This window comes from Vipera ursinii (assembly GCF_947247035.1).
Source record: "Vipera ursinii genome assembly, chromosome: 9".
In the NCBI taxonomy this organism is placed as follows: Eukaryota; Metazoa; Chordata; class Lepidosauria; order Squamata; family Viperidae; genus Vipera; species Vipera ursinii.
In genome coordinates, this window is record NC_139523.1 from 6,454,279 (window position 1) to 6,480,881 (window position 26,603).

Consider the following 26,603-nt stretch of genomic DNA (forward strand, 5'->3'; position numbering starts at 1 on the left):
AGGATGGCTTCGCAGGCCACATGAAACCACTTCGCGGGCCGGATCCGGCCCCCGGGCCTTGTGTTTGACATGTCTGGGGTACAAGAATTCAACTAGAATTGTAGTTCTAAGAGACCTAAAGCAGAGCTTCACAATCTTTGCAACTTGGAAGATGTGTAGACTTCAACTCCCAGAATTCTAGGAGTGGAAGTCTTCAAGCTGCCAAAGTTGAGAAACTCCGCTCTAGAGAATGGAGGTATTAGTAAAGCAGCAGTAACTCAGTGAAGGAATATATGGACAAGGCTGGAGAAGATAAATACTCACATTAAATGCTTTTCAAGGAGGGAAGATGTTTCTTAGAGAAAATGTAATCAGCTCCAACATAGTGATACAAGAATATACAGAAATAGGGGCACTTTTAGCTCTGGATCTAGCAAAACTGCAGCAAATGTATTTATGGCATTGTTACTGTTTGTTATCTCAATAACTGAGTCATCTGGGTATGCTAGCTCTGTTAGTTTTTGGTTTCAGGCTGCCTAGCTAATTTTGCATAATATTTTAAGTTCAAAGATTTTTGCGAAAACAACAAATTTATTGCTCCTGCTAGCAGGATTCATTCCCCAAAGCCAGGAAAAACAACAACAACAACCAACCGGTCGGACCAAGGGTGGGATATAAATGGAATTAAAATAAAATAAATAAAAATAAAAGTAGGGTCATTCCGAGAGTGAGATAGGCACTATCTAAATTTGATAAATAATTAAACAAACAAACACAATTAATCTTTTTTCAGCTAAAGCTTGAGGGGTTACCAGCCGCCAGGCCCCAAGGACCAGGAAAGACATGAAGAGTTACTCCTGAGCTGTTTCCTTTATTGTTCCTCGCCTATACAGAAAATCTTGCCAAACTAAAGCAATTATTGTCATCACTATAGATACACTCTGGGACTCATTAGGGGGGAGCCTTCTTAACTGTCTTTCCCCTGACCAAACTACCGTAAGTAAACTTTGCTCTCTCTTGGTCCTCTGGAATGCAGCCCCTCCCTCTTGGGAATCCAGACTACATTCCACCACATCAGTGAGCCTTTGGAAGTACCACCACCACAACTATTTCCCCCACATACAGTAGGACAAAGTTTTTTTTTTTAATGATACAATCATTGGGTCAGCTATGGAAACAAGAGGTCATACTCACTGTAGCTAGAAGTCCATTTTTGTGGCTGCAGATATCATTGTATTGATAAGGAGGAGTCAGGTCCATCTAGATGCCATATGAAAGTCATTCAGACGTTCACGTGAGCCAGAGTTTTAATCCTAGATTCATACTTTTATTGTCCAGACATGCCTAGAAACACAGAAAAGCAATTTTGAACAGGTACAGAATGCTCTTTCACACTAGCAGTAGTTCTCTGCGGTTTTGGTGAGTGTTTCCTAGCCCTAGCAAGTGATACTATCTGGTGTCTTTGGTTGGAAAAGACATGGTCATAATTTGGCTGGTTTTAGTCATACTTAATTTTATCTGAAGTGAGTGTGCTACATGAATGGATTCTGGTGTCAAATGATTGGTCCCTCCTGCTGATGTTGCCGGCAATTGGCTGGGTTCATGCAAAGCTGGATTATCGGGCTACCTTTTTCTCAGCTCTTGAGGCAGGCCAGGTCAGAAAACAACACCACAAGGATTGCTAGAACTTTCTAGTAAGAATATCTTAAGGCTGAGATCATTTTTCCTCCCATCCTCTTAATACCAAGAGAATTAAGGTGGAGCCAGTTTAAATTTCTAACTTCCTCTCCCTGTTAAAATGTAGGTCCCCCTGAATTCACCCTGAAATTTTTGCATTTCAATTACTTCTTCCTGAGGCAGTGCAGAATGTTTGCTATTTCTACGCTTGCATTCTAGAAAAGCCCTTTTGAACATTAAATATGATTTAGCTCTCCAGCAGGGCAAGGATTGGCTGTCACTGTATCTGATAGTTGGTACTGGTTATCCAACAGTACAAACTGAACACTCTGGCATGAAGTTTAACAAGCAGAGAGGGCTGGCATTTATAAACCATAATTATTTTTAATGAAACAAAAAAAACAACAAGAAAATTCACCAGCAGAAGCATCCAGGATGCATCTTCAGTAATGGGCATTTTGACCTTTTCTAAAATTCAGGTAATCTCTTGTTCAATGTATCCTTTTGGAAGAGAACAGAAAATAACAGACATCTTCCTGCCAGACAGACTGAAGTTCTGGGGAGAATAATTGTATTATAAACATATAAAATATATCTTCCATTGTATGCTGTTTTATTGTGGCGTAATATCATTGTGATGTGGTGGTGCAGGTGTTGCACTAGGAGTGGATAGACCAAGTTGCAGGTCCTCCCTCAGCCATGGAAAGTCCTTGGAAAACTTGGCATTAGTCACACATAACTGGGTGGTTGTTGTAAGGATAAAAAGATGGGAAATTTCCCTTGTGTCCCCCTCTCCCAACATATCTACAAAGCTTTCATGAGGAATAGTCTAGTAGTCTTCTGCTGGATAAAGTCACCTGGATCTCTTCTGGGCTCTGACTGGGCAGGTTCTGTTGAGTTAGTCTTTTCCTGTTGCTTGGAAAGAGTCTTACAGAAGTGGACAGGATCTTCACGATTGTTAAGTCTCTCCACTGTCAAAGTTCTGACTGTTGAGCCCAATGATGTAAGCACAGCTGAGGCATTCCAATCTCTAATGCAAAACTTTATTGAGTACAGCATATCGGCACTGATGAGTAGAAAAGCAGCTCTGGCTAATATGGCACCAGAACGGTAAATTACAAATGTAGAACCACCCTTCCCCCCAATAGTGCAGGTCACATTCCCCAGTTAAGTGTCAGACATTTGTTTTGAGAAAATCTTCAGTTCCCAGCCAACTGCTCTCTGATGACCTTGATTTTTATGAGGGACTGCTCACTCCTACGATGAGCATTCCAGTTCTCCTGCCTCCCCACCCCTGGGTCTGTTGGCAAGCTAAGAAACAACAATGGCTGAAACAGAATAAGTTTCTTTGAAGCTTGACATCCACTTGCTTATTAGATCCTGGACCCTCCTGGTTGATGTATGGTGCAACCATGGTGGTAAATTCATGCCTGAGAGATGAGATGATTCTTCCTAGAGTACTCTGAAGGTGGTGGAGGAATCCCTTCCTCCAAGAAAGCATTGCTGGATCTAACAGTTCTAGACAATTTTCATTGTCTCCATTCTTTCCTTTTTGGGTGTGGTTGCCCAAGTATAACTCCAGGGAATTAGTTGGACCCATTTTGATAGGGTTTCAGGTCAGGGCAAAGTACAGAGAGAGTATTGATCCCATTATTTTGCAGCCCAAAACAGTGTGCCTGCCTCTGCTATTAACAGAGGGACCAACGCCTCCTACTTCATGTCTCTTGGTCTTCTTTTGCAGCTTCACCCAGCTGGTCCGCAGCCGGTGAGGTCCCTCCAGGTGGCCATGCTGAATGGGGAGACAAGCAACTCTGCCGCCAGGAATGTGGTCCGCAGCTCCAGCATCAGTGGAGAAATGTACAATATAGAGAAGAGTAATGGTGGCAGTTCCGATTCAGCAAGTCTCTCCTCCACCAAGAAGCGGCGATCCAGCCTGGGGGCCAAGATGGTAGCTATTGTGGGGCTGTCACAGTGGAGCAAGAGTACCATGCAGCTCAATCATCCTGGTAAGAAACTTCATGATCTGACTGAGTCTTCCTTGGGCTCGAAAAATTCTCTGCTCTGCAACTGTCACCTGGTGTCTCTGCAGGTCTTTCGATTGCTTGATCCAAGAACTGGAATCACATGTAAACCCCAGCCATAAAGATCTTGGTTTGGCTTTGGCTTTGGCTTAGGAACCAAGCTAATCTGGGTACCTCTGAAGGCACTGCCACATGAAGTGTCTTTGGTGGGCTTCATGTGTAATGTTAAGCTGTCATGTGGTTCCTTCAGGCTTTGGCTTAGTATGTTGTGTGAGCAAAACCATTGGCATTTTATTATGAAAAGCTAGCAAACTGTAAACTAACATTAACCAAATTAGGACAAGATGTAGTGTAGACTCATCTTGCATAAGCGTTTTCCATAGTTCTGCTTTCTACTCTTTCCAAAGTGGAATACGCCCAAAATTTAGCAGATAGGAGGTCAGTCTGAATTTTTATTTATTTATTTATATATCGAACTTTAAAACTTTTAAATTTAAGATGACTCCTGTGCTTCGCTTTGTGAAATAAAATAAGACGGGGAAAAAAAGAGAGAAGAAGATGAGCAATATAGAATGCTCGATTCGCATCAAAAGGTTTTAGGAAATCTCAATAAATGGTCTCAATAAATGTAATGGGTTTTGAACACATCGCAACTGTTAATTGATAAGGCACTTATAATCGGTCTCACTTGCATCCTGTTTCTACATAAACAACCTTTCTTCTTGTTTCCTCCCTTCCTTCCCCCCAATTTAAATCCTACATCGATTTAGCCTCTTTAAGCGTCTGATCAAATGAGTTGCAGCTCAAGAAAGCTTTAAGCCATTTAATAAAATTAGTTAGCTGGAAAAGGAGCTACCGGACTTCTTGTGCTTTTTTTTTTGTCCCCACAGACCAGGGGTCTGCAACCTTGACAACATTAAGACTTGTGGACTTCAGCTATGCTGGCTGAAGAATTCTGGGAGCTGAAGTCCACAAGTCTTAAAGTTGTCAAGGTTGCAGACCCCTGCCATAGACCAACAAAGAATGAGCCTTGGTGGAGCAGTGGGCTAATGCCTCCTTCAGTAACACCAGCTGCCTGCAATTAGTGCAGGTTCGAGTCCCACCAGGCTCCAGGTTGACTCAGCCTTCCATCCTTCCGAGGTAGGTAAAATGAGGACCCAGATTGTTGGGGGCAATTAAGCTGACTTTGTAATAATGCCGCTGGGGGGGGCACGAAAGCCCTAATAAGCAGGCATATACATAGAATGAAGGCTATTGCTAAGCACATTGGTTTGTGCTTAAATTGTAAGCTGCCCTGAGTCTTCAGAGAAAGGCAGGATATAAATGGGATTAAAAAAAAAAAGTTCTCCCCCTACAAGGCAAATCTAATCATATCACTTTAAAGGTAAATTATTTAGGGGAGCAAAGCTATTTTAATTTGAAGTAACTCTTGTATTAGCAATGGCTTCTGCAAGTGGAATGCCAATGAGATTCAGCAGATACTCGGTTATTAAACTCATTAAGTTCTTTTTCTGTTATTGTTTATACCCGGTGATTGTATTGTTTGGTTTATGACAGTACAATTATTTTTGGTAATTGAGTCTTGATTACGCTTGAGAGCAGGCATTTAAATCTAGCTCCCAATACTGGCCATACAAACAGTGCCCCTTACATTTCCCAAGAAGATCAGTCCAGAAGCAGGAATACCTTGGCCTAGATGATGTAGGAAATGAACAGGCTGAGCTGGAAGGCGGGATCAAATGCATCATTAGATTGGAGTCACTATGCTCTCACAAAAGACCCAAGTCCAGCCCCATCCCCCAGCCCAAATTCCATTGACCCCTATCTACCACCAATTTGGTTTGACTCTTAGTAGATCAGATTCTTGTGTATAAGTTGCATGTAATAACCTTTTAGGTCTTTGAACTCAATTCCTGTTCCTAGTTCCTTGCACCTGACAGATATTCTGGAAAACAGAAAATAGCTTATTGGAATGCCTGGATTCAGATGACATATTTAGCCTGGTTACCGATTTAACTCATTTTCTGGATTTGTGCAAAGTCCATCATAAGCTAACCCAAAGGTCTGAAGGCTCACAGTGATCTAACTTACAAAATATTAGCCAAGTTTACAAGTAACCAGTATTCATTTTCTAATTGGTAGTATCAGTGAAGACTCTCGGTCATCCAGGCAAAAGTGTCTGAAGTTTGAATCATGACAACTCAACACATTTTGGTTAGCCTGAGATGTTTTGCTGCTCATTCAAGCAGTTTCATCAGTCAAAGCCAGTTAGGCAGAGAGTCATTGGAATGTACCAACTCTTGCTGCACCAACTTCAGGGGTTTCGTCCCTAAAATGCCTTGCAGAGGAAACTCCTGAGGTTGGTGTAGCAAGAGTTGGTACATTCCAATGACTCTCTGCCTAACTGACTTGCTTTGACTGCTGCTTGGATGAACAGCAAAACGTCTCAAGCTAACAAAATGTTTTTTCCCAGTTGCCACAATTCAACCTTCAGACATCTTTGGCTGTCATGATTCAACTTTCAGACAATTGCTAGTACCCATTATTTTCATTGGAGGGATGCAAAACTGAATGCTCCAACTATAACAGTGGTGGTGAACCTATGGTACAGGTGCCAGAGGCGGCAGTCAGAGCCCTCCCTGTGGGCACCCACGCCATGCCTCGGAGGTGGCAACTGTCCCTCTTCAACCAGCCGCCCCCATAGGTGTCCCTCCCCACAAGCGACATTGAGGTGACCACACCCACCCAATCTTCCATGACCACCACAGCCACACCCACCCAGTGGGCCATGCCTACCTGGACCCAGCAATAAATAAATGGGTTTTGGTTTGCAGTTTGGGCACTCAGTCTCTAAAAGGTTCGTCATCTTTGAACTTTAACAATATTTTTTAAAAAATAACACAGGTCACCAGAAGGAAGGAGGCAGGCAACATGTACAAAGCAGTTGGTCTTTAGGTTTGGAAATGAGATGAGACATACGTTAATGCAACTTTGAACAATCTTAGAATTTCTGTGTGCTTGTGTGTATGTTTTCCTTTCCCCCCCTCTCCCAGGGTGTGTTTCCTTTTCACACTAACAGAACACTCTTTGCATGTGGGGTCAGAAAGAAGACTCCTCTGAATCGTAGGAGCAATGCCTAGGATTCAGAGTCTAAAGGGCCCAATCTGTCACATTTTGCCATGAGCCCTGGCGGCGCAGTGGTAAGAATGCAGTACTGCAGGCTATTTTTTGCTGGCTGTTGGCTGCCTGCAGTTTGGCAGTTCGATCCTCAGCAGCTCAAGGTTAATTCAGCCTTCCATCCTTCCGAGATCCAGATTGTGGGGGGCAATAGGCTGACTCTGTCAACCACTTAGAGAGGGCTGTAAAACACTTTGAAATGGTATGTAAGTCTAAGTGCTATTGCTATTACTACACCTCATCTAATCTTTTCTTAAGTGTGTTTGCATTTTGCCCTTTTTTCCTGCATGCAATGGTTCTCCTTAAAAAAGGGGAAAAAATCCATGCTGCCATTTTCTATCCAGCAGACACTGAAGGTGTTTCTGTTCTTGCTGAGTGGTGAGCATCAGGATCAACTGACACTAGTTGGCATCTTGCTTGGCAAAGCTATTGCTTTCTCCCAGGACATTTGGCAGAGTCAGAAGGTTAATTGACAGCTCTTGTTCCCTTCACCACCTGCACTTCTCTTGCCAGAAGAGTGATCAAATTATGATTATCCAAGGAAGCGAATCCCACTCCTCTTGTAACCACCAAAATTTGATAGTTAACCTCCGAGAACAATATTTCTATTGCGGCTTTTATGATTTTAACTGATTGTTAACCTGCCCAGAGTTTTTGCAGCTGAGCAGGCAAAAACAAACAAACCATAATTAAAATGAATCTCAGAGCAAGTATACAGGATGTGTAAGTAGTGACTATCCTGAACAATTTACTAGCAGAAACAGAAGGCCTATTGTGTACCCAAACGGTACATGATATGATTTGAATGTAGAATTCTGCCATGCTTGTTTTGAGTTTTGGACAAGCTTCTATCACATTCTTGGGGAGTTTTGGCAATTTGAAACGGGTGAATTTGTTCTACCAGCAGCAAGATCTGACTGCTGGCCTAGTGATGGATTGTATTGCAAATCAGGGCTGTTTCCAGAGGAGGCAGAGGAGGAGAGGACCTGGAGCTTATGGGGCGAAGGAACTGGATGAGGCTGTCAGCAGGCCCAGAGGAAGAGAGAGAGAGGCTTTTGGAGGAGTTGGTGGCGGCGGCAGCAGCGTGCTCCAGGGGCGAAAAGAAGCAAGGCCTCTTTAAGGAAAGGGTGGAAGAGTCAGGATCAGAAAAAGGAAAGAAGGCGAGGTTGTCAGAATACAAGCTAACTTGAGGGCTAATCCACATGGAGCCCCATTTCCATCTGTCCTGTTTGCCATCGTTCATTCCCTGGAGACTAAAATGGACAATGTGAAATTTAAGCGGGCCCCGAACAAGGAGCATATATCGGAGGTGGTGACCCTTTGAGAGCTGTATGCAACGAAATTTCATTTTGATGTATGCCGGTTGGTGTACATTCAAAGTGACAATAAAGTTATCATCAGTCATCATCATCATCATCATCATCATCATCATCATCAGTTATCATCTTTGTTTTGATTGGGATGGTGGTTAAGCATCAGAGACATCTCATAAAAAAGATGCCTTGTTGGAAGGAGTGGGATGAAAAGCTAAAGAATTATTATAAAAGGTGACATTCTGGTTTCTATTTGACTCCTCTCTCTGCCAGCCCCTGTTCCAAGGGAAGCTGTTGCTACCCAACTCTGCATTGGCTTTGAGGGTGAATAAGAACGACATGGTGGCAAACAGAAGTTGTAGTTATGAGTTCTTGTGTGGGGAGTACAGATAGACCTTGACTTATGACCGGTTGCTTAGTGGCTATTTGAAGTTGTCACCTACCTAAAATAGGGAACAGACAACCTGGCTCCAAAGTTCTGAAGGTTGGGCCTCTCACTGTGGTCATGTGACCACATTTTGGGTGCTTGTCAAAAACGGCTGCGTTTACAGCCTTGTGCAGCATCCTGCATCCACGTGATTTTATGATGGTTTTTCCGACACTCAGCACTTTTGGTTTTCAGCAAAAGAGTGCCCATAGCACAAAGAATGGGTTTGCACTTCTGACTATGTTGTTGAAATAGAACAGAACAGAACAGAATAGAATAGAATAGAATAGAATTGGAAGGGACCTTGGAGATCTTCTAGTCCAGCCCCCTGCTCAAGCAGGAAAACCTATACCATCTCAGACAAGTGACTGTGTAGCCTCTTCATAACAATCTCCAGTGACGGGGTGCCCACGATTTCTGGTGGCAAGCTGTTCCACTGGTTAATTGTCCTCACTGTCAGGAAGTTTCTCCTCAATTCCAGGTTGCTTCTCTCCTTGATTAGTTTCCAGACATTGTTTCTTCCTCTGGTGGTTTGGAGAATAATTTGACGCCCTCTTCATTGTGTCAGCCCCTCAAGTACTGGAACACTGCTGTCATGTCTCCCCTATTTCTTCTACTTTTTAGACTAGCCAAACCCAGGTCCTGCAGCCGTTCTTTGTATGTTTGAGTCTCCAGGCCTTGGATCATCTTAGTTGCTCCTCTCTGAATTTTTTCCAAACTTTCAACATCTTTTTTGTGATTTAATGACTAAGGTGTTCACCTAATGCCTGGGATGTTTGTACTTATGACTGTAGCATTCATACTTATGACTGCGGCATTGTAAAATTGGTTCAGATAGACAGATAGCCTATATTGTCATTTTTTTCCCCTGGGGGCACAATGGCACACATGAAAAATGAAATTTAGTTGCTTGCTCTCGAAGTGTACATATACACAACACACATTTAAACATACTATACACAACATATGTATAGACCTACACCCTTACATATAGGCAACGTATAAACACTAATCCCTGTCCATCTTGAATACATAATGGAAGGAGGTAGCCTGAGAATTCACATGGTTAATGCTGTATGGAATGAAACTATGGCTGAATCTGGATGTTTTGCTTCGGATACCACGGAGCCCCCCCCCTCCCAGAAGGTAACAAGGAAAACAGGTCATGGAGAGGATGTGTAGCATCCCAGGCAATCTTGTGGACCCTGCTCAACAACTGTGTCACTAACTTAACAATTGCAATGATTAATAACAGTAACAAGAAAAGTTGTAAAATGGCATAAACCCCCCCCCCTTAACAGATGTTTCACTCAGCAACATAACATTTGGGCTTAAATGTGGTGGTAAGTCGAGGGTTACCCTTATTTATTTATTTATTTATTTATTTATTTATTTATTTATTTATTTTAATTCCATTTATATCCCGCCCTTCTCCGAAGACTCAGGGCGGCTTACAAGCTTAGAAGTAGCCTTCATTCTATGTATATGCCTGCTTATTAGGGCTTTCACACACACCCCAAGCGGCATTATTACAAAGTCAGCTTAATTGCCCCCAACACAATCTGGGTCCTCATTTTACCTACCTCGGAAGGATGGAAGGCTGAGTCAACCTTGAGCCTGGTGGGACTCGAACCTGCACTAATTGCAGGCAGCTGGGGTTACTTAAGGAGGAATTAGCCCATTAGACCACTGCTCCACCAAGGCTCAGTATTATTATTATTATTATTATTATTATTATTATTATTATTATTATTATTATTATTATTAATCTGCAAAATAAATCTTTATATAGAATTACTGAAGAAGGGGTTTGGGAGACGCTTTTTCAAAACTAAAAAAGGTTTGTCAGCTGCGGAAGCTTGAGGGAAAATTTATGTGCCCAATTGTGGTGGTGGTGGTGGGGGAAAAGAACCCTCCTCACTATGAAGAGACAATTATAATCTTGGTGACTTGCCTTGCATTATTTCGTTCTGGTTCTGTTAGGCAGTTTATGGCTCAGCTGCTATTTGAAAAGAAGTTTATTTGGAGCCCTATTAGACTTGTGCGTTTGAAATGCTTTAAAGAGGTTGTAATTATGTTCAGAAAAGCTAAGAAAAGAAATAGGGAAAATCATAAATAGAAAATAATAAGAATCCATGCTAATTCAACTAGATAATAATACTGAAGAAGAGTTTGGGATATTAAACAACAAAAAAAAAACCGTTGTGACTGCATGGAAGAACAGAGAAGGCTGCTAATATTTAATTCCCATTTATAATATGTGTGTGTGTGTGTGTGTGTGTGTGTGTATGTATATGGTTTCTAGTAAAAGTTTTAAAGAGAACATAAGATGAAAGAAAGGACAAGAAAGGAAAAAAGGAAAAAGTGCAGAGAAAAAGATAAAAAGAAACGGGGGAAAAAAGCTTTCCATTTCCTTTGTGAGAAATGTAAGTGTGGTTGTGAAGTTATCTTGCTGTGTGAATACAAAAAAGCTCACTTTTTCTACAATCTATTTTTTTCTAATCACCAAAACCACAAGTTATGCTCCATCTTGAAAGTCTGGAATAGATATAAAGTAAGATTGACTTCCAAAACTCCTTTATGTTTGGAGGCCATAAAAGAATTTCTATAGAAAAGGCCAAGAGGCATTTTTAGAACAGAAATGATAACCACACAAACTTGGTTCGTGTATTCTGATTTATCAACATTCTCTGAAAGAGAACCTTAACCTGATTGTTACATTGTATAAATACCTGTTGAAAATAAATAGGGAGGGGGATGTAGGGAGATGAGAAGACTGAGGCTTGAGGGAGGGGTCAAGCATGTCATTAGTTTTGAATCCCTTTGTGCTCACAAGAGATTTAAGTCCAGCCCACATCGAATTCCACTGATTCTTATCTACCGCCATTTTGCTTTGACGGTTAGTAATTCAGATTCTTGTAAAGAGTGTGAACTGCAATAAACCCGTAGTCATTTGAGCTTCCTTGCTTCCTGATTTATTGCACTTGACAGATGAATATGTTAAAGCTTGTAAGATCAAATGGGCGAGAAACTTTGATTACAGCATAACGCTTAATCAATAGGAGAATATGTTGGGTAAGGACTGAAATTTACATTGCATTATAACTTAAAAGAGAATTTTGAAAAGATGATGTACCATTGGCATCTAGCAGCTGATAAATGGTCAATGTATAAATGTGTCAAATGTATAAACACATGACACATGAGAGTGTGTCAAATGTATAAACAGTCTGAAGGGCTTTTTTATCATCTCTGGTGGACATATAAGAAAGCGAAGACTTATTGGAAATAGATAGGTATTTTAATTCGGAGAATTTTTAATCGGAATGTACAACTGAAGTAGGGGCTTTTAGGTTTGATGGACATACAGCTTGAAAAAAAAATATAGCTTTGTTTTTAAAGATGACAAGAGTGCAAGGCTCCTGTATATGCACAGGTGTAAGGACTCACACATATTCACAATGCAAGAATTGATGGTGAAAATTAATGGAGTTGGTGGAGATGGTGAAATCGTTTTGAATGAACAAAAGACTGTATCCAGCTTCACTTGGAAACTTCGTTGCAACTGAAATAAATGAAATTCTCACCTTGGGTTTTAACAATTAGACTTGTTTATAACGATAGAAATGCTGTTTGTTTTGGTTTATACTAGTTCAAAGGGTCACTGATTTTTAGATTTCTGTCTGTACTGAAGAAAGCCAGAATTTATTTTTTTCTATAACTTTTTTCCCTTTTTGTTTGCATTCCTTGTTTTTGTTTTTGTTTTTATTTATTTTATTTTATTTTATTATTACATTTATATACCGCCCTTTCCCGAAGGACTCAGGGCGGTTTACAGGGTGATTAAAAACAAAGATACAAAAGTTAAAAAACAGATTTTCCCCTACCTCTTCCTTTTTCCATATTTTTTTTGCCGTTTGTATTTTACACTTTTTTGAAAAATCTATAAGGGGCTTCCTATAAGTGTGAATATCGTCTTTTCTTTAATCAAGGTAGTCAATTTAGCCATCTCGGCAAGTTCCATCATCTTCACCAACCATTCCTCTATCGTGGGTTGCCTTGAACTTTTCCACTTTTGAACACAGTGTAATCTCGTTGTGGCTGTCATATATAAAAACAGAGTTCTGTTTGTCCATTTTCCCAAAAGAAAAATCTCTGGTTTTGTTCATCCTCAAAAGATTTATAATTAGGTCTAATCGTCCATCTGGTCCAGTTGCCTTTCCTGCTTTATAGTTTCTAATCGCTTTTGAAATTTCTTGTTATACTTCATCATTTGTCTTTGTACTTCTATCATCCTTGGTAGATTTTGTATTCTGAGATATTTCTCTCTCTTTTCCACTGAAATATCATGCCCTCTGTATGACTAATTAGGTGAATATTGATAAAACGTTTTTGTATACCCACATTACAGGTTAGTTTACTGTTTCCCTCTTGTAATTTCAATGTGATTTTCTTTCTGTAATTTATAAGTTGACCATTTAAATGGCTTATTAGCAAATTCAAAACTAATTTGTTTCACATAATTCAATTTTCTTTCCATTTTTCTTATTGTCAACGTGGATAGCTGTTGCTGTAAAATCTTAATTTGTTGAGAATACTTGTGTTCCCTGGAAAATCTTTAATTCTTCTTTTCTTTTTATCTCATCCAAGAACAGAAGAAGCCGTTCTTTACTATCTGATGTATATTTTTCAGGTCTCTTTTCTGCAGCTAGTGCTTTTTACAACACAGGCATTTATTGATCACAGCAAGTGGCAACCCACTTGGGGGGGAGAATTGGGGGGGGAGAGAAATGCAGAAAAATGCAATGGTAAACCAGTTCCATACTGCAGAGGAGTACTAGAACTGTTAGCAGAATTGTTAAGACATAATAAAATAGAAATAAAATTATTATTATAAAATTATATTAAATAAATATTTTTAATTTTTATAATTAGAGATGTTAAGACTATTGTAGTGCCAACAGTAGACAAAAAACACACACATCATATACTTAAAGACATAAACCAGTAGTTGGCACTGTGTACAGGATTCCACGGAATCCAAATAAGAGATTCCACAGAAGGTTGTGGAAAATAGGAGGGCTAAGATCCAGTGGGATGTCTACATCCAGACAGACAGGCGGTTACTAACCAATCAAGCAACCAGACATCATCATAGTAGATAAAGACCAGAAGATGGTGGTGGTAATAGATGTAGCAGTGCCAAGCAATGGCAACATCAGGAAGAAGAAGTAGGAGAAACTGGAGAAGTACTAGGGCCTAAAGGAGGAACTGGAGAAGCCAAAGTGGTCCTCATAGTAGTAGAAGCTCCTAAGCTGGGAGACTCTCTGTCCAGAATTGTGCAGTGCTAGGAGCAGCTAGCATCCCGTGCAGAACCTTCAAACTCCCAGGCCTCTGCTAGTGGACCAGAGACTGAGGAAGACAAAGACTACCCATAAGTTTGTTTGTTTTTCTTTTTTTCTGAATGATCCAAACATTCTTCTGTTTTGTTTTACCTTGGTTGTATTTACAGTAATCAGACACTGGCTGCTACAGCAATTTCCAAGCTCCAGATAAAGGCTGAAATAAACTTTCCCCAAAACTCCTGAATAAGTTTGTAACAGAAGTGACACTGAAATTGCGCTCTCTCTCTCTCTCTCTCTCTCTCTCTCTCTCTCTCTCTCTCTCTCTCTCTCTCTGTGTGTGTGTGTGTGTGTGTGTGTGTGTGTGTGGTCATATACACAAATCCCAGTCCTCACCTGCTTAACACAGGATGAGGCAGTCGTGAGAATCCTTCCTTTTTTCCCCCCTTCCAAATTGGACTGGGGGTAAAAATAAGGAGAACATCCACAATGCCATGAAGAGGCTGGAATGGAAGCCTGTTCATCTGGGTTTTCCAGCATAAATATGCAATAGGTTGCAGGGTAGTAGTGTAAAAACACAAATATCATGAATATGGAACATCTTGAGAGGCCTCATTTTGCAGGATTTCTTTAGGATTTTGTCATGGTCATGGAGGAATTTAGAGTGGTTTGTTTAAGTACTTTCAAGTCATAGCTGGCTGAGGAATTTTGGCAGCTGAAGTCCACAAGTCTTAAAGTTGCCGAGGTTGCAGACCCCTGCCTTACAGCACTCTCTGGGCGGTTTACAATGTCAGCATATTGCCCCCAACAATCTGGGTCCTCATTTTGCCAACCTTGAGCCCCATCAAGATCGAACTCCAGACTCTGGGCAGAGTTAGCCTGCAATACTACATTCCAACCACTGTGCCACCAGGGCTCTTGGCAATTAATCTTCCAGCTCTACCCCAATCTTCTTGCAACTCCATTTGGGAAGTTCAGCACCTTGGACAGGGCAACATACAGCCCAATTGAAAGGTGATTGGAAAGATGAGTAAATAGTCTATATTTTTTTAAATGCTTAAACTATTGTCTGGCTCCATGTCAACGGGACTCCTCCTCACATTCACAGCCCATTGAATTGGCAGATTCAAAATATCTGCAGCTTACAGTCACAGCAGGAACTGAATGATATCATAGATTTTATCCAGAGGTTTTGTAACTGACGTAGTACATGAGAATAAAGATGGAATATACATGATATTAAGCATTCAGGGATTTTGCTTCCAAACTGAGCTTTCAAATCTGTGTAAGCTATAGCCATTTTGTTCACGACAGCAGAGAAGTATGTATTAAGAAATCTCCTTTGGTCTTTATATATATTCTTGTTGCAGGCGGCAGTTTTGCTATTGAACAGCATAACCGCATAAAAGATAGACGCCTCCAAGTTATAGGTTTTGCAGACAGTTGCAAAGAATACCATGGGTTGCAAGAAGCACCAGCCCACCAATCTAGGACCAAATGAAGGCTGATTTTCCCCTGAGGCAAAAATCAGCAAAGAAAGCCTCATGCAGTTTAGGACAAGTGGATGATTAGAAGATACAGTGATGCTCAGCAAGGTTGAGGGAAGGAGAAGAAAAGCAAGGCCGATGAAAGGATAGGGTCAAAGAGATGATGGGAATGTCTTTGAAAGAACCGTGAGTTATTATCAAAGGAAGGTCAAGATGGTGAGCATTGATCCTTGCACCTCACCGGGTGTCAAGTACAATTCCATGGCATCATATGCAAACAGATTGAGTTGGTTTGCTGCCTTAGATAGAAACTCTGTTTTTATCTATTGCTTTTATTTAGAAAACCAGTTTGATATAGTGGATAAGGCTCCAGGCTAGAAGCCAGGAGACTGTGCATTCTAGTCCTGCCTCAGGCATGAAAGTTGGCTGGGTGACTTTGGGCCAGTCCCTTTCTCTCAACCCAATCCAGCTCACGTGGTTGTTATGGTGGAGAAAATAAGAGGAGAAAGGAGCGTTAGGTACATTCCCTAGCTTGAGTTATTTATAAAAATAATAAAAGGTGGAGTCAAACATGAATCAATGGATCTCCTAGAATGTCTCTCTCCCTGGCTGTAAAAATACTACAAAAAATATCTTACAATATTGTTTGTTTTGTATTTCCATTATCTCCTAAACTGTCCCATTATTTATATGAATTGTCCCTATTAAATATCTAGTTGGCTATTAGAGATTGAGTAAACAGTAAACTCAAATCCTTTGGCCACCTAATGAGAAGGAAGGACTCACTGGAGAAGAGCCTAATGCTGGGAAAGACTGAGGGCAAGAGAAGAAGGGGACGACAGAGAATGAGGTGGCTGGATGGAGTCACTGAAGCAGTAGGCGTGAGCTTAAATGGACTCCAGAAGATGGTAGAGGACAGGAAGGCCTGGAGGACCATTGTCCATAGGGTCGCGATGGGTCGGACACAACTTTGCAGCTAAGAACAACATATCTATATATAGCTATATCTATATCTATCTATATCTATATCTATTTCTCATTGGCCACCTAATGAGAAGGAAGGACTCACTGGAGAAGAGCCTCATGCTGGGAAAGGTTGAGGGCGAGAGAAGAAGGGGACGACAGAGAAGGAGGTGGCTGGATGGAGTCACTGAAGCAGGAGGCGTGAGCTTAAAGGGACTCCAGAAGATGGTAGAGGACAGGAAGGCCTGGAGGAACATTGTCCATAGGGTCGTGATGGGTCGGACACGACTTCGCAACTAACAACAACAAAACTCAAATGTTGTTGTAAACTGCATTTGTATTTATAAAATTTAACATTGAGTGCAGACACATACAGGGTACAGGAGGAGAGGTAAATCTTCTTATCAGAATTTTGCTTTGCTTCTATGTATTTCAACGTAGGTTATATGGGTGCTTTGGTCCAGCAATGGCTTCCGTATCAAAAAAAAAAAAGAGAGGGTTCTATGCCTGTCTATTTATTTAATTTTAGGCACTGCCCAACTCCCAAGCAACTCTGGCCAACTTGTACTATCAATGTTCTTGGCAGCCATACCATTCCCAAGATAAGCATTTCTGCAGGTTACCTGTGTAGTATAGAAATGAACTAACTAGTCTGTCATTCCCTTAACATTTCCTTAGTTGGAGCATGACTCACAGTTTGAAGGCCACTGTTGTTCAGGGTATGATCGATGAAGATGAGTCACCACCCAGAAAGCTGGAGGAGATGCCATGTCAGATTAGACTACTGGCCTCTCTTGTGGTCTTCCCAGTGATAGTTGTTTGCTTTAGGATCAACACAACTGTTGTTGCGGTTCCATACTGCTGTTTCCTTTAGTGCTATAAAAGGCAGTGGGAGACTGATCAACTGCCAGCAGGTCCCTTCCTAACCTTTGAATCAATTGAAAATCTTACCTGCTGTGATGTTCTAGCTGAACATTTTCCAAAAATGTTCCTCAGAGGACTGTAGGTAAACCTAGGAAAGAAACAAGGACATGAATTTTGGACATAAAGAATTATGTCCGAGACCATAGTTATTATTGTGCAAAACAAAGTTCTGTTTATAGGTCAGTGATCCCCAATTTGGAATCCCCAAGGAAATTCAGCTATGGTGAATGTCATCTACATATACCTTCTCTGACAATGTCCGACTGAGATAAAGGATTTTCATTTTTGTTGAGCAGGCTTATTGGTGGGAGAACATCAGATGGTTTCTGGAGGGTATATAATGGGGATATCTCCTTAATGGGTCAAATTGTGGGATGAGATGGTGAAAGCAGCTTTATGTAACAAGACATTGAAAACAAAAATTGGGGATTTTTTTTTTAAAAAGTTACTTGGGATGTTAATATCCTTATTCATAAATTATAATTGAACAGCATTATATGAAAGCCTGGACTGACCACAGCCAAGATGATCAAGTTCTAAATAGTGCATAAGACTGCAAAGGAAATAATCTTGAGCAAATGAGATCTGTGTTGTCAAGATCTTATTGCAAACACCACTTACAGACTAACATGTCTCTGTTACTTATCTACAATAGTTAGCCCTGAGGCCAGGTCAGGAAATACCCAGGATTGCAAGAATTTTACTTTATTGTTATATGGCAGGGCTCTTCAAACTTGGCCCTTTTATGACCTGTGGACTTCAACTCCCAGAATTCCTCAGCCAGCGTGCCTGACTGAGGAATTCTGGGAGTTGAAGTCCACAAGTCATAAAAGGGCCAGGTTTGAAGACTCCTGTTATGGGGTATGACGAAAGAAACTTGAAAGCCCACCAGTGTTTCCTTAAGCCCAGTCCCCCTCTTATGCCAGGCAAAATCAAGCTGGGGTTACTTTGAGTTTCATCTCATGTTTTCCTAGAACTGAGTTGTTGTTTTTTTCCTTAATGGTTTATCCATTCTTTCTTCAAGGTTATCACTACATTCCCCTCCCAAAAATATGGATTAACCATTTAATATGGGATATTTTTGCCATCCTCTTGAGATGAGTGAGCTTGCCAAAACATGGTCTGCTTTACCGCAATTTATTGAAATGGCTGCTCAGAAAACATGGTTCCCAAATAACAGTTTGGTAGGGACTGACTGTCACATGATGGTTTCATATGAACCTGGACTCTGACAAGTTGATATGGAAGGAGGACATTTTGGAGATGTTAAGAGCTACAGTAGTTATCATTTTTAGATTAAAAAGTTGATGAATTGGGCAGACTCTAAGCAGCTTGAATCCCTCTATCTTGAGCTCCCACTTCTAATCTACGTAGGCTTATCTTCAAGTTTCATGATTTCTATCCCTTTCAATACATCAGTGTTTCACAGCCTTGGCAACTTTAAGATGAGTAGATTTCAACATGCTGGCTGGTGAATTCTGGGAGTTGAAGCCCACTCATTCTAAAGACCTTGTGGTTGAGAAAAACTGCAGTGGATAGTTGTTATAGGTACTCCTCGACTTACAGCTGGTTGCTTAATGACTGAGATTATGATGGACAACCCCAAAAGGTACTTGTGATCTGGTGCCAAAGTTCTGACAGTTGCTCCCTTCCTGCAGTCACATGACTGCATTTTGGGCATTTGGCAACTGGCCTGTGTTTATGGCCTTCAGTGGTGTCCTGCATCATATGGCAGTTTATGATATTGTTGTGTTTACTGCCAGGTTTTAGCAAAAGCATCCCACAGAGAACAATGGGTTCACTTAAAAACTGCAGCCGTTGTTCAATGACCATGGATTCACTTAACAATCATGTTGATTTCTTAATCACCACCACAGAAAAGGTTGTAAAAATCAGGTCAGCCATGTGATGATCCCTTTACGACCAATACGACTGCAATGGGCAGGCTCCATTATGTTTGTAAATCGAGAACTATCTCTGTTATGAAGTTGGCAGGATTTTCTTGGGCTGTTTTATATTCCCTTGAAATTAAGGCCAGCAAGTGTATCTGAACTGCTCCTGCTTGGGAGAGTGGAGAAGGTTCAATGCAAATTGGAGAACCATGGCCCAAAGCTAAATTCATGTGGTAAATGTCACCTGGATTCCCAGAAGGGAGGGGCTGCTTTTCAGAGACCAAGGAGGTAACAGAGCTTGGAAAGTTTGGTTCACAGGAAGAGGATTAAAATGTCTTCCCCCTAGCAGTTCCCAATGTAAATCTGTAGTTATGCAAATAGTTGCTTTAGTCTGGCAAGATTCTGTCTATAGAGAACTACTCTTAAGTAACTCCATGTGTTGTTCTTGGTTCTTGGAGCCTGACAATCCAGGAGTGAACGAATAGATAAAAGGGTTTTCTTTCAGCAGAATCCCGTACCTTCCTTCCCTCTCTCTTCAGATTCCAGATTGATCCCTTATGCCTCGTGTCTTCCCATCGGATTTCCTGATTCTTAGAGTCAGATGACATTTCAGAAATTGAAGGTGCCTAAATCCACCCTTGATCTCTCTCTCTCTCTCTCTCTCTCTCTCTCTCTCTCTCTCTCTCTCTCTCTCTCTCTCTCTCTCTCTGGGTGGTATCTGGTCCTGCAAGTCTGCAGCCCATGCCCTTTCTCTGAGCTGTAGGAGTTCTGCCAGGTCTCTTTCCTTCCTCTGGGACTGACCTGCTGGAGGATGCAGGCACACACATTAGTATTACTGATGCCAAGAGAAAGCGTGAGGCTGGTTTTGCAAAAAGGACAGAAAGAAGAAATGGGTTGGGAGGGGGGGGCAAGAGGAGGAAGAGTTGCCATGGAGACCTGTGAATGAGGCACCAAGGCGCATGTGAAGTGTTGATTAGGAAAGAAAGTGAGTGCTGAAAGGAGCTAAAATATTACCAATTGCTTTCTTTAGCAACACTACACTGCTACGCTTGCTTTCTTCCATAGGTGTTCCTCACTGGATGGCCTGTAAGGTCTTGTGCCTTGAGAAATCAACCAAAAATAGAGTAGAGAAGAGTAGAGTAGAGTAGAGTAGAGTAGAGTAGAGTAGAGTAGAGTAGAGTAGAGTAGAGTAGAATAGAATAGAATAGAATAGAATAGAATAGAATAGAATAGAATAGAATAGAATAGAACAGAACAGAACAGAACAGAATAGAATAGAATAGAATAGAATAGAATAGAATAGAATAGAATAGAATAGAATAGAATAGAATAGAAGTTGGAAGGGACTTTGGAGGTCTTCTAGTCCAATCCTTGCTCAGGCAGGAAACCCTATACCATTTCAGACAAATTGTTGTCCAATCTCTTCTTAAAAACTTTCACTGTGGGAGCATTCACAACTTCTTGAGGCAAGCTGTTCCACTGACTAATTGTTCTAACTTTCAGGAAATTTCTCCTTAGTTCTAGGTTGCTTCTCTCCTTGGTTAGTTTCCATCCGTTGCTTCTTGTCCTGCCTTCAGGTGCTTTGGAGAATAGCTTGACTCGCTCTTCTTTGTGGCAAGCCTTGAGATATTGGAAGACTGCTATCATGTCAGTCCTCCTTTTCATTGAACTAGACATACCCAATTCCAGCAAATGTTCTTTATATGTTTTAGCCTCCAGTCCCCTGATCATCTTTGTTGCTCTTCTCTGCACTTCAACTTCACCTACTAAATTCTTAACTACGGAATGGTCAGGAACAAGTCTGTATGTGTGCAAATACAATGGCCATGGGGAACCAACCCATCTGGCCTGATCTTCCAGGGAACTGATTTCGAATTCTAAGCAAGCTAGTACGATGCATGCAAAATATGGAGTTTAAACCTCAGAGTAGGTTTGCTGGTGTTAAAAGGGTGCTGACGATCATGGAATGGATGCTTTGATTGGCGGAAGATTGACAAGATCATGCCCTTGCAAACCATAGGCTGGGAACCATTGCTTAAGAGAATGCATTGTTGGGAAGGAATGGTAGCAATGCACAGTGAGTTCTAGATAATTGATGATTCTAATTTAGCTGTTTTTTTTAATTGCTGTGATCCTAAAGGGGAGATTTGTAGGTGCCTTCAATTTAGTTTTTAACTCCTTGATGACTCCTTGCACACGTATCTGCATGATTTCTTGGCAAGATTTCAGAAGTGGTTTGCCATTGCCTCCTTACCAGGGCTAAGAAAGAGGGACAAGGTCACACCCAGCTGGCTTTGTATCCAAGGTGGGACTAGAATGCCTGTCTCCTGGTTTCTAGTCTGATCCCTTAACCATTAGACAAACTGGCTCTCGAAATACATTGTAGGATGACTTAAATATCCTTGGATAGATCATTACTTCTTAAAACATTGGACTTGAATGCAAGTTGAAGTCATACCAAATGATCAACCAAACTGGGCTCTAGGTTATCACAGTAGAACTTTAAAAAGAGCAATTCTTTTAAAAAAAATGGCAAAATCAGATTTTATTGATTTCTATACTTCCCATTTCACCTAAATGATTCTGGGCATTTTACAAAAAAAAATATGTGTTTCTAGTCCTTGTAAAGTTAAAGTTTGAAGGCAGAAATGTGGCAGATATATCAGAGATCTGGCTTTTTGCACTTTGTATGTCTTTTGCAGCTGTAGATTCATGTTAGCAATTTGGCTATCATTAAAACCTTCACTCTCTCTCCCTCTCTCTCTCTCTCTCTGTATATTTAGTGCAATTGTTTGCATGAATTAGTCTCATTTGGAATTTGTTTGATATTGAACCCTCTGATTAATGGAATGATTCTAAGAGCCACCTAGGGACCATCTGGCGAGACGTAATTTGATTTGCCAATTTTCTCCTGCCCAAAAAAATAGCCATTGCTTCTGCTGCGGCAAAGAGTGGATTTGCTGACTTGAAAACAACCCCTCAGTTCGAGTCTCCGACTTTCTATAATTATAACCTCAGAAGCTGAGTTAATATCTCAAAAACAAGTTCTGATTTGAATACATGACTCATGTCATGTCTAGCTTACACTTGTTCTAGAGGCTAGTCTCAGTATGCTATTGTTAGGGTGTTTTTTTTTAAAAAATAATCTTTTTTGGAAAGTTGGTTAAATCTCAGTGAATCTGTAAAAACAGGATGGCAATATGGGGACCGTTCCAAATCTCTTTGGAACAGGCAGTCAAAATGCTAATCAAATGCTGTTGTCTGTTTTTCCATTCTTTTCCTAAAGCTGGTTTTGCAGAACAAAGCACTTTTTTGGGGGGGGGGGGAATTGCCGGTCTTGCGAGGTAGTTCAGACCAAAAGCACACCCAGAAGTACTAATTCTATCTTTATTGTAAGATTACATCAGTATTTCTCAACCTTGGCAACTTGAAAAAGCTTGGTTGGCTGTGGAATTCTGGGACTTGAAGTCCACACTTTTTCAAGCTGCCAAAATTGAGAACTACTGGTTTCATTAACAAAATCTTGGAAGTCAGAAGTATCTCTCTCCCCCATCACCTTTACAGTCCAAGAAACTAGGGGTGGTGGTGTCCCTCCTGAGACATTACCCCCTCCCTCCTTCCTTCTGCAGGCTCAACTCCCTCTTATCTGCCTCCTGTCTCCCAGTCCTCCTCCTTTGCCATTAAGGGATTGACCAACTGGGGTTCCTATCACCTTTGCCAGAGCCTTGGTGGAGCAGTGGGCTAATGCCTCCTTAAGTAACACCAGCTGCCTGCAGTTAGTGCAGGTTCGAGTCCCACCAGGCTCAAGGTTGACTCAGCCTTCCATCCTTCCGAGGTAGGTAAAATGAGGACCCAGATTGTTGGGGGCAATAAGCTGACTTTGCAATAATGCCGCTGGGGGGGGGCGAAAGCCCTAATAAGCAGGCATATACATAGAATGAAGGCTATTGCTAAGCACATTGTGTTTCTTAGATTGTAAGCCGCCCTGAGTCTTCGGAGAAGGGCGGGATATAAATGGGATAAAAAAAAGGCCTGGAGGAACATTGTCCATAGGGTCGCGATGGGTCGGACACGACTTCGCAACTAACAACAACAACAAAAAAAGATAAGATCAGCAGTGTGTTGTGCAATTAGCTCGCATGGTGTAACAAGATGGTGGTTGTGTTGTCACTGTGTTGAGGTGTTGGGGGCACGAAGGGAGGCTCAGCCTGTCTCAAGGTATACATGTTGTACTTTGATAATAAAGGTTCATTCATTCATTCATTTATTCATTTCTAATGCTTGATAGCTGAACAATAAAACAGAAGCACAAAGGGGTTCTTTGCTTTCCTGAGCGATTAGGAGATTAGTGCAGCTATGCAATTTAGACCCAAGAGTAGGAGAAAGCTCCAGAGACAGATTTACCGCTCCAAATTCATTGTGAATTCTGAAGTTGGCTCTTTGTGGGATTGGTGGGAAAATCAAGTTATCTTTGGCATGTTAGACTACCTGCCAGGCATGGCGAGTTTGGTCTCGGCTTTCCAGAAAATTAAACATGCATCAAGGAGCTAAATGCTGATAGATCATTTGCTTTGGATGGGTCTCCCACATCCAGTAGGAATGAAGCCATATGCAACTGGTGGATGGGTGGATGTCAGCAGCAGGGTTTAAATCCTAATCCTCTTCTCCTGCTTTTTACGCAGTAGACTTTTAGCTGTTCTTTTCTTGGCCTTGAGACTCGAGAGGCACCTGTTCCATGTTTAGATAATATTCTGTCTGGCCTGAGAATTGTGGCTTTGTTAATGTTAGCCTTTACAGCACACTCTGTATTTTATAAAGCAATCTGACAGCAACAATCAGGAGAAGTCATATTTATGTCAGTGCCTTGAAGAAGATTCTTCCTCCCTATCCAGGTGAGAGAGAAAATCAGGTGGTGTTTTTCTGTCAGCACCACTGTATGAAGACAGTGATGAGTGAGCCAAGAAGAGCCAGAACTCAATCAATAGGCTTTGGGATAGTATTATTTTGGGGGTGAGCAAGATGGTCTACTTGGGGGTATCAGGTACCTTGACCACCAGGAGGCAGTTATGTGATCCGTTTCATTCTGATTAGCGGTCAGAAAGAGTTTGCAACTTTGCAGGATCACGTGACTGACCAGTCTCTTATCATTGGATGCATTTTAATTTGCTAATTATGCAAACTGAATAAGTTGCACTTTGCCTTACCTCAAACTGCAACGTAGGGATGATAATGATGATTGACATCAACTGCATTTTTATGGCAAAATTCAGTTGACTTTACAATGTCAGGAAATTCTTTTTTGAAACACATACAAATGACAACTGGCTTATCTCGTCTCTCTGTCATCATCACTCCTGATGGAAAGATAGCTGTAAAGTCTTGTTGGTTCTTCACAGAGGGTTAGATTTTACGTGGAAGAGATGCCATATACATAATAAGGCACTAAAGATGCACTGAATTGCATCTGGAAGCCAGCTGTCAAACAGTGCCACTCTCTCAGAAGTGCAGTTATAAGGCAAAACCAGGGTTAAATTATTACTGTGCAGACAGCCGTAGCTTCTGAACAGTCTTCACGCTGAGCCCATGTAGAGTGAATTTCAGTGGCCTGGTTGTGAGGTGATAACCACACGAACAATGTCTCCCAGTGCAGGAAATATCTGACACATTATCCAAAGTTGGGCTAAAGCTTTCCTGGCCATCTTTCAAGAGATATAAGTCCAGGAGATTCTCAGATTGTAAACGTGGTCTCTATTTGGGAGTGCAACGTCATGTAGAGGCAAAGTTGGAATTTTTCTAGAATCGGAGGACTGCAGAATCAACAGCAACTGTATCTTGCTATGATTAATACCAAGCCCAAATGCCCAATCACACAGAGTGAATTCAGGCAACATTCTAAACTACAAAAAAAGCCCTTACCAAGGTTAAAACTTGGTCAGTCGTAGAGGAGATCAATCCTGACTGCTCTTTAGAAGGCCAGATCCTGAAGCTAAAACTCAAGTACTTTGGCCACCTAATGAGAAGGAAGGACTCACTGGAGAAGAGCCTAATGCTGGGAAAGATTGAGGGCAATAGAAGAAGGGGACGACAGAGAATGAGGTGGCTGGATGGAGTCATTGAAGCAGGAGGCATGAGCTTAGATGGACTCCAGAAGATGGTAGAGGACAGGAAGGCCTGGAGGAACATTGTCCATAGGGTCGCGATGGGTCGGACACGACTTCGAAACTAACAACAACAACAACAAGGTTAAAACTAATCAAACCCTAGTATATTGTCCAAATGCAGCTGTTAGGATTGTAAGTGACCTGGGTGAGCTTGTTGTGTGAATCGCAATACCTGATCCTATGGTTTGCAGAAATACCCATAGTCAGAGAGTGGTCATTTGAAACTTTGTTCTAGAATGTAGGCCCTCCAATGTATTTACAGCCAACTGATAAGACTGACTGAATGTTGAGATGCTAGAAAGTGTACAGACAAAAGCAAGATTTATCTTCTTTGTTGCTTTTGTATGTACTCTTTCTAGCACCTCAACAGATCTGGAGGCTAAATCATATGAGGAATGACTGAGGGAAGTAGGCATGTCTAGCCTAAAGACGAGAAGGACTAGGAGTGACATAATAGCTGTCTCCCAATATCTGAGGGGCTGTCACAGACAAAAGGGATTTGACCTATTCTCCAAAACGCCTGAGGGCAGGACAAGAGGTAATGGGTGGAGGATCACTGAAGAGAGATTCAATCTAGAATTAAGGAGAAATTTCCTGTCAGAAAGGACAATTAATCAGAGGAATGGCTTACCTCTAGAGGTTGTGGGTGCTCCATCACTGGAGGTTTTCAAGAAGAATCTTTGTCTGGAACGTATAGACTCTCTTGTTTGAGCAAGGGATTGGACTAAAAAAATCTCCAAGGTCTCTTTCATTCTATGTTCTTTATTCTAAATATCCTAAATGTCCCTTCTATTCTATGGTCTTTATTCTAAATGACTTGTACACCTATTGTATTTACACTTCACTGGCGTCTAGCCAAACAAAAGCGTAAATCACAAACAAAAAACAACTGCATACAAATATTTCATCACCTGAGGAGCAAAAACATTTTTTTAAAAAAGGTTATATCGAAGCCTGCAGAGACCATCAGTGCTAGTCTCTGGTTTTGGGAAGCCCAGGGGTGAGATGTTTCTATGGGCCCTGCTCCCAAGGGCAGCCATTCCCCCAGCTTGCTACTGCTTCTGTAACAGTATTTGCTTTTCTCTCCTTCTGGGTTTAATCTGCTCAGCCTCCCAGAGGTAAAAAAAAAACATGTGGTAGTGACTACTCATCCTTGCTTCATTGTTTGCTTGCAAACAGAAGGCAGAAGACTTCTGGAGTTGAGTCTTACCGGGACACAGGCTTTCAAAAAGACGCAATA

At 41.3% G+C, this 26,603-nt stretch overlaps 1 protein-coding gene across 1 annotated transcript in view; it reads left to right on the top strand.

The window, feature by feature from the left end:
- Positions 1–3,442: 3,442 nt before the first annotated feature.
- Positions 3,443–26,603, top strand: part of RIMS3 (regulating synaptic membrane exocytosis 3) — a gene marked incomplete at its 5' end in the record, with an annotated part of 29,187 nt that continues 6,026 nt past the window's right edge. The window contains one exon of the mRNA XM_083369844.1: positions 3,443–3,662. Within this exon, the coding sequence (XP_083225970.1) occupies positions 3,443–3,662 (220 nt within the window). The remainder of the gene's footprint in view (positions 3,663–26,603) is intronic.